Raw genomic sequence first — 8,907 nt, forward strand, 5'->3', positions numbered from 1 at the left:
CTGGGGTCCCCTCAGTGTCAGCATGTTGCAGCATAAACTGCTCGACCCCGCACTAAGTTTCACTTGTAAACACCCATAAAGTGTGTGTGTGCGTGTCTCACCCAGCAGACAGAGAGTGTGTGTGTGTGTGTGTGTGTGTGTGTGTGTGTCTCACCCAGCAGACAGAGTGTGAGAGTGAGTGTGTGTGTGTGTGTGTGTGTGTGTGTGTGTGTGCGTCTCACCCAGCAGACAGAGTGTGAGAGTGAGTGTGTGTGTGTGTGTGTGTGTGTGTGCGTCTCACCCAGCAGACAGAGTGTGAGAGTGAGTGTGTGTGTGTGTGCGTCTCACCCAGCAGACAGAGTGTGTGCAGTCCAGCTGTTCTGTTTTTACAGATTTTGTCGTAGAAGCTCTCTGGTCTCCACGTGTCCGTCCAAAACACCAACGACACCGTCTCCCCGAAATTATACAGCTGAGACACACACACACACACACACACACACACACACACACACACACACAGAGGGGTCAGGGGTCATGATCATGAAAACCATCAACAGCAGCTGACAGCTGGTCTCAGGTCAGCTGGTCTCAGGTCAGCTGTATTTTTAATTTAATAAAATCGTTCTCGTGTTGAAAATAAACAATTTTTTCTTTTCTTCAAACTTTTTGTTTTTTTTACTGTAATGAACCAAAATATGTTGAAAGCAACAAACTGATTGTGAACAAACAGAAGATTCACTGATAATATATTTAATTCAATGAAGATAAATTTCTCTTCTGTCAGTTTTTTGTTTTGTTTTGTTCGATAAACTCGGTTGTTTCAGTCGCTCACATTAATCATGGAGGCTCCTCTGTTATTGGACAGGTCGTTTGCATAATGTACCGGTCCAGCAGACAGCAGGGGCTGATGGGACCGCCTCCCAGTGGAGGGAACAGGAGCTCATTTACATACCACGCCCCTCATTAGCATATTAACGACCTCCCAGTGGAGTTGCTGCCCACTCTGTTAGCATTAATGCTAATCTGTGTGTGTGAGTGAACAGCTGGCCTCTGCTCTCTGATTGGCTGCTCTGACAGGTCAGTTATTGATGAGGTCACAGTCGTTATTATAACAACATCAGTTTAATGAGTTTCATCAGCAGATGGGACCCGTGGGGGTTTCTGACCTGAGCTCCGACTCACAGGCGACGTGCCAGCTGCCTCATGAAGATCCAACATGAAACTACACATCCTGAACCAGAACACACTCAGAACTCACTGCCTGAATCAGAACACACTCAGAACTCACTGCCTGAACCAGAACACACTCAGAACTCACAACCTGAATCAGAACACACTCAGAACTCACAGCCTGAACCAGAACACACTCAGAACACAGATCTCACAGCCGGACGCTGCTCTGTCGACCGTCAGCTGATCTTTCATAAACCTCAGAATCTGTCCACATGTTCTGGACGTGTTTCCTCAGATTGGATCAGGATCTGTGAAGCCTGTTCGTCCTTCAGAGTCTTTGATTTGAAAAATATTCGGATTTTAATACTTTTGTACTTAAACGACTACAAGAAACTTTAAACTGCTGTGAAACGGATCAGGATCTCTGACAGGACGACGAGCTCACACTGCTTCTGTCCACAGAGTCGACACGTCGCAGCTTTGAGTATTCAACAGAACTACTTTCACTTGTAATAGAGTACTTTCACATTGTATCCTGGTACTTTCACTGAAGTAGAAGGTGTGAGTTGTTCTTCCTCCGCTGCCTCGTGTCAACTTCTGTGTAAGTTCACTTATTTCAATCGTTTATTTTGTCTCTTCTTGTTGTTACACACATGATGCAGTTATAATACAGATGAACTGAATATTATATATCAGTATTTATAAACAGATGTTGTTCGTCATGTTACTGACATCTACTTTTTTGTTTCTTTCCTTTTCTCTCTTCTGTTTCAGATGAATTTAAATCTGAACTGAAGCTCAACAGGAAACATTTTCACTGTTCATTCAACACAAGTAGATAAAACTCAGCTCCGTCTTTAGCCAATCAGCATCCAGGAAACTCACGCCTCAGTCTGTCTATTCAAAACCAAACAAAATGTCTGCTGATCATTTTCTGAGGTGGACTGTTTACGGTCCATCAGACTGGTTCTGTGTAAAATAAAACAATTAAATAGTGAAAATGTATTGCGTAAAATTAAATTGGTTGTTTTATCAGTTTACTTTCATTAATGACAAAGAAAATCATATTATCAATAATCAAACACCAAAAGATATTTCATATGTCTGCTTTAAAAAAAAATCACTTTGGTGCTTAAAAGATTAAATACTGCAAATAATTTCAGGTGTCGTCAAACATCAATAACAAAGTGGAATAAAGATGATGATCCTGATTAAACAGGGATGTGAGTGAAGATGCAACAAAAGTCAAATGAAATGTGTCGCAAAAATTCAGACATGTCACAGAATAAAGGTTCATTTGAAACACTGAAATATCCTGAGCTCATTCTGAACTAACAACGTTTCACAGGACAGAAGCACAAGATGGCGGCAGACAGAGTGAACACAACGTCATCACTGCATCCAAACTTCTGCTGCTTCTGACAGCAGAGTTTTCTTCATGAAGCTCAGTGAAGAAAGAGACAGAAAACACACGACCTGCCTGCCAGCCTCAGCTCGGGGGAAACGGGTGTGTTGTGTGCCGTACCTGCAGGCCGCAGCAGCCCACTGCATTCATGATGGAGGCGTTGTGGATGACTTTGTATGGTATCCCAGCATGCACTGCTCTCAGCACGAGGTCACTGTGTGTGGTGGCTCTGCAGGGACACACAGAGGAAACATTCACACATCAAGTTTCATCATCGAGACTGAAACACAAATCTATGAAACACAAATCTATAAAACACAAATCTTTAGTTTGATGTTTCCTCAAACAGCTGAAGTTTGAATCAAACCAACAGGAAACGTGTTTTTGTTGGTGACTATTTTCAGCGGCGGATTGAACAACACTCATCAGGAGACATCGATTAGTGAGACAAACATTAAAGTTCAGTGTAGTGACGATGAAGATGAAGGTGAAGATGAGGATGAAGGTGAAGATGAGGATGAAGATGAAGATGAGGATGAGGATGAGGATGAAGGTGAGGGTGAAGATGAGGATGAGGATGAAGGTGAGGGTGAAGATGAAGGTGAGGATGAGGGTGAGGATAAGGATGAAGATGAGGGTGAGGGTGAGGATGAGGGTGAGGATGAAGGTGAAGATGAGGATGAGGGTGAGGATGAAGGTGAAGGTGAAGATGAAGGTAAAGATGAGGGTGAGGGTGAGGATGAAGGTGAAGGTGAAGATGAGGATGAGGATGAGGATGAAGGTGAGGATGAGGGTGAAGGTGAAGGTGAAGATGAGGGTGAGGATGAGGATGAAGGTGAAGATGAGGATGAGGGTGAAGATGAGGATGAAGGTGAAGATAAGGATGAAGATGAGGGTGAGGGTGAGGATGAAGGTGAAGATGAAGGTAAAGATGAGGGTGAGGATGAGGGTGAGGATGAAGGTGAAGATGAGGATGAGGATGAAGATGAGGGTGAGGATGAGGATGAAGGTGAGGATGAGGGTGAAGGTGAAGGTGAAGATGAGGGTGCAGATGAAGGTGAGGATGAGGGTGAGGATGAAGGTGAGGGTGAAGATGAAGGTGAAGGTGAAGGTGAGGGTGAGGGTGAAGGTGAGGATGAGGGTGAGGATAAGGATGAAGATGAGGGTGAGGATGAGGGTGAGGATGAAGGTGAAGATGAGGATGAGGATGAAGGTGAAGGTGAAGATGAAGGTAAAGAGGAGGGTGAGGATGAAGGTGAAGGTGAAGATGAGGATGAAGATGAGGATGAAGATGAGGGTGAGGATGAGGATGAGGATGAGGATGAGGGTGAGGATGAGGGTGAAGGTGAAGGTGAAGGTGAAGGTGAAGATGAAGGTGAAGGTGAAGGTGAAGGTGAAGATGAGGGTGAGGATGAGGATGAAGGTGAAGATGAGGATGAGGGTGAAGATGAGGATGAAGGTGAAGATAAGGATGAAGATGAGGGTGAGGGTGAGGATGAGGGTGAGGATGAAGGTGAAGATGAGGATGAGGGTGAGGATGATGTGAAGGTGAAGATGAAGGTAAAGATGAGGGTGAGGGTGAGGATGAGGGTGAAGGTGAAGATGAGGATGAAGATGAGGGTGAGGATGAGGATGAGGAGATGAGGTGAGGATGAGGGTGAAGGTGAAGGTGAAGATGAAGGTGAAGATGAGGGTGAGGATGAGGATGAAGGTGAAGATGAGGATGAGGGTGAAGATGAGGATGAAGGTGAAGATAAGGATGAAGATGAGGGTGAGGGTGAGGATGAGGGTGAGGGTGAAGGTGAAGATGAGGATGAGGGTGAGGATGAAGGTGAAGGTGAAGATGAAGGTAAAGATGAGGGTGAGGGTGAGGATGAGGGTGAGGATGAAGGTGAAGGTGAAGATGAGGATGAAGATGAGGGTGAGGATGAGGATGAGGATGAAGGTGAGGATGAGGGTGAAGATGAAGGTGAAGGTGAAGATGAGGATGAGGGTGAGGATGAGGATGAGGATGAAGGTGAAGATGAGGATGAGGGTGAAGATGAGGATGAAGGTGAAGATAAGGATGAAGGTGAAGGTGAAGATGAAGGTAAAGATGAGGGTGAGGGTGAGGATGAGGGTGAGGATGAAGGTGAAGATGAGGATGAAGGTGAAGATGAGGATGAAGATGAAGATGAAGATGAGGATGAAGGTGAGGGTGAAGATGAAGGTGAGGGTGAAGGTGAGGATGAGGGTGAGGATAAGGATGAGGGTGAGGGTGAGGATGAGGGTGAGGATGAAGGTGAAGATGAGGATGAGGGTGAGGATGAAGGTGAAGGTGAAGATGAAGGTAAAGATGAGGGTGAGGGTGAGGATGAGGGTGAGGATGAAGGTGAAGGTGAAGATGAGGATGAAGATGAGGGTGAGGATGAGGATGAGGATGAAGATGAGGGTGAGGATGAAGGTGAAGGTGAAGATGAGGATGAAGATGAGGGTGAGGATGAGGATGAGGATGAAGGTGAAGATGAGGATGAGGGTGAAGATGAGGATGAAGGTGAAGATAAGGATGAAGATGAGGGTGAGGGTGAGGATGAGGGTGAGGGAAAGTGAGGGTGAGGATGAAGGTGAAGGTGAAGATGAAGGTAAAGATGAGGGTGAGGATGAGGGTGAGGATGAAGGTGAAGGTGAAGATGAGGATGAAGATGAGGGTGAGGATGAGGATGAGGATGAGGATGAAGGTGAGGATGAGGGTGAAGGTGAAGATGAGGGTGAGGATGAGGATGAGGATGAAGGTGAAGATGAGGATGAGGGTAAGGATGAAGATGAGGATGAAGGTGAAGATGAGGATAAAGGTGAAGATAAGGATGAAGATGAGGGTGAGGGTGAGGATGAAGGTGAGGGTGAGGATGAGGGTAAAGATGAGGATGAGGATGAAGATGATGGTGAAGATGAGGATAAAGGTGAAGATAAGGATGAAAATGAGGGTGAGGATGAAGGTGAAGATGAGGATAAAGGTGAAGATAAGGATGAAGATGAGGGTGAGGATGAAGGTGAAGATGAGGGTGAAGATGAAGGTGAGGGTGAGGATGAGGGTGAGGATGAAGGGGAAGATAAGGATGAAGATGAGGGTGAGGGTGGGGATGAAGGTGAGGGTGAGGATGAAGATGAGGATGAAGATGAGGGTGAAGATGAAGGTGAAGATAAGGATGAAGATGAGGGTGAAGATGAAGATGAGGATGAGGGTGAAGATGAGGATGAAGGTGAAGATAAGGATGAAGATGAGGGTGAGGGTGAGGATGAAGGTGAAGATGAAGGTAAAGATGAGGGTGAGGATGAGGGTGAGGATGAAGGTGAAGATGAGGATGAAGATGAGGGTGAGGGTGAGGATGAGGATGAAGGTGAGGATGAGGGTGAAGGTGAAGGTGAAGGTGAAGATGAGGGTGCAGATGAAGGTGAGGATGAGGGTGAGGATGAAGGTGAGGGTGAAGATGAAGGTGAAGGTGAAGGTGAGGGTGAGGGTGAAGGTGAGGATGAGGGTGAGGATAAGGATGAAGATGAGGGTGAGGATGAGGGTGAGGATGAAGGTGAAGATGAGGATGAAGGTGAAGGTGAAGGTAAAGAGGAGGGTGAGGATGAAGGTGAAGGTGAAGATGAGGATGAAGATGAGGGTGAGGATGAGGGTGAGGATGAGGATGAGGATGAGGATGAAGGTGAGGATGAGGGTGAAGGTGAAGGTGAAGGTGAAGGTGAAGATGAAGGTGAAGGTGAAGGTGAAGATGAGGGTGAGGATGAGGATGAAGGTGAAGATGAGGATGAGGGTGAAGATGAGGATGAAGGTGAAGATAAGGATGAAGATGAGGGTGAGGGTGAGGATGAAGGTGAAGATGAGGATGAGGGTGAGGATGAAGGTGAAGGTGAAGATGAAGGTAAAGATGAGGGTGAGGGTGAGGATGAGGGTGAGGGTGAAGATGAGGATGAAGATGAGGGTGAGGATGAGGATGAGGATGAGGATGAAGGTGAGGATGAGGGTGAAGGTGAAGGTGAAGATGAAGGTGAAGATGAGGGTGAGGATGAGGATGAAGGTGAAGATGAGGATGAGGGTGAAGATGAGGATGAAGGTGAAGATAAGGATGAAGATGAGGGTGAGGGTGAGGATGAGGGTGAGGGTGAAGGTGAAGATGAGGATGAGGGTGAGGATGAAGGTGAAGGTGAAGGTGAAGATGAAGGTAAAGATGAGGGTGAGGGTGAGGATGAGGGTGAGGATGAAGGTGAAGGTGAAGATGAGGATGAAGATGAGGGTGAGGATGAGGATGAGGATGAGGATGAGGATGAAGGTGAGGATGAGGGTGAAGATGAAGGTGAAGGTGAAGATGAGGATGAGGGTGAGGATGAGGATGAAGGTGAAGATGAGGATGAGGGTGAAGATGAGGATGAAGGTGAAGATAAGGATGAAGGTGAAGGTGAAGATGAAGGTAAAGATGAGGGTGAGGGTGAGGATGAGGGTGAGGATGAGGATGAAGATGAAGATGAAGATGAGGATGAAGGTGAGGGTGAAGATGAAGGTGAGGGTGAAGGTGAGGATGAGGGTGAGGATAAGGATGAAGATGAGGGTGAGGGTGAGGATGAGGGTGAGGATGAAGGTGAAGATGAGGATGAGGGTGAGGATGAAGGTGAAGGTGAAGATGAAGGTAAAGATGAGGGTGAGGGTGAGGATGAGGGTGAGGATGAAGGTGAAGGTGAAGATGAGGATGAAGATGAGGGTGAGGATGAGGATGAAGGTGAGGATGAGGGTGAGGATGAAGGTGAAGGTGAAGATGAGGATGAAGATGAGGGTGAGGATGAGGATGAGGATGAAGGTGAAGATGAGGATGAGGGTGAAGATGAGGATGAAGGTGAAGATAAGGATGAAGATGAGGGTGAGGGTGAGGATGAGGGTGAGGATGAAGGTGAAGATGAGGATGAGGGTGAGGATGAAGGTGAAGGTGAAGATGAAGGTAAAGATGAGGGTGAGGATGAGGGTGAGGATGAAGGTGAAGGTGAAGATGAGGATGAAGATGAGGGTGAGGATGAGGATGAGGATGAAGGTGAGGATGAGGTGAAGGTGAAGATGAGGGTGAGGATGAGGATGAGGATGAAGGTGAAGATGAGGATGAGGGTAAGGATGAAGATGAGGATGAAGGTGAAGATGAGGATAAAGGTGAAGATAAGGATGAAGATGAGGGTGAGGGTGAGGATGAAGATGAGGATAAAGGTGAAGATAAGGATGAAGATGAGGGTGAGGATGAGGTGAAGATGAGGGTGAAGATGAAGGTGAGGGTGAGGATGAGGGTGAGGATGAAGGGGAAGATAAGGATGAAGATGAGGGTGAGGGTGGGGATGAAGGTGAGGGTGAGGATGAAGATGAGGATGAAGATGAGGGTGAAGATGAGAGGATGAAGGTGAAGATAAGGATGAAGATGAGGATGAAGATGAGGGGGAAGATGAGGATGAAGATGAGGATGATGGTGAAGGTGAAGATAAGGATGAAGATGAGGATGAAGATGAGGGTGAGGATGAAGGTGAAGGTGAAGGTGAAGATGAGGATGAAGATGAGGGTGAGGATGAGGGTGAAGATGAGGGTGAGGATGAGGATGAAGATGAGGATGAAGATGAGGGTGAGGATGAAGATGAGGATGAAGATGAGGATGAAGATGAGGGTGAGGAGCAGCAGAGACTGTGGAAACAGAACATCTAGCTGTGCAGACTGGACCTCAGAGTACGTTCAGCTGCTGAGGTCACAGATGAGATGAAAAAACAAAATGTCCATTTTTATCCTGAGGGGACGAAACAAGCTGCAGCGCCTCGTTTCATGTAAACTGGAAAACCAACGTTCACATGAACAAAAGTCAACAGAGTCTCCGACCGCAGCTGCAGACGCGCTGCACTCTGTTATTAAGTTGGGAGGAATCTGGTGGTTTTGGGGAGAAATGTGCAGAAATGAAGTCCGAGCGGTTCTGAGAGAAGCTCTGTGGTAACATGTGCTGACTCAGCAGACCTCAGAGCTGTAGGATCAATACGAGCTGCTGCTACAGTTCTGATACGTGGACAACATGACTCACCCGAACGGGTCGCCCACCACCAGGAACGCCACATCAGTCACATCAGCATCCTTCAGGATCTCATCAGCCCCCTGCTCCACCAGGTCCCTGTCAGCCAGGATCAGCTCCATCCCATAATACTCCTCCTGAGGACCAAAGATGACAGTGACTACACCGCTCAAGCAGCTAACACACTGTGAAACAAAGACTGTAAAGACTTGTCCATGTGACCTGTGACCTGTGACCTGAAACAGTTCAGCATGTTTGGATTATAATATTCTTCTTTCATCACTG

At 46.8% G+C, this 8,907-nt stretch overlaps 1 protein-coding gene across 1 annotated transcript in view; it reads right to left on the reverse strand.

Moving 5' to 3' along the window:
- Positions 1-8,790, reverse strand: part of dph5 (diphthamide biosynthesis 5) — a 20,182-nt gene extending 11,392 nt beyond the window's left edge. Inside the window, exons 1-3 of the mRNA XM_084354498.1 lie at positions 8,635-8,790; positions 2,678-2,786; positions 328-448 (exon numbers count right to left, since the gene is read on the reverse strand). Of these exons, the coding sequence (XP_084210624.1) occupies positions 328-448; positions 2,678-2,786; positions 8,635-8,744 (340 nt within the window). The 5' untranslated portion in view covers positions 8,745-8,790. The remainder of the gene's footprint in view (positions 1-327; positions 449-2,677; positions 2,787-8,634) is intronic.
- Positions 8,791-8,907: the final 117 nt, after the last annotated feature.

The sequence above is a fragment of the Pagrus pagrus genome, assembly GCF_965226575.1.
Source record: "Pagrus pagrus genome assembly, chromosome: 6".
Lineage (NCBI taxonomy): Eukaryota > Metazoa > Chordata > Actinopteri > Spariformes > Sparidae > Pagrus > Pagrus pagrus.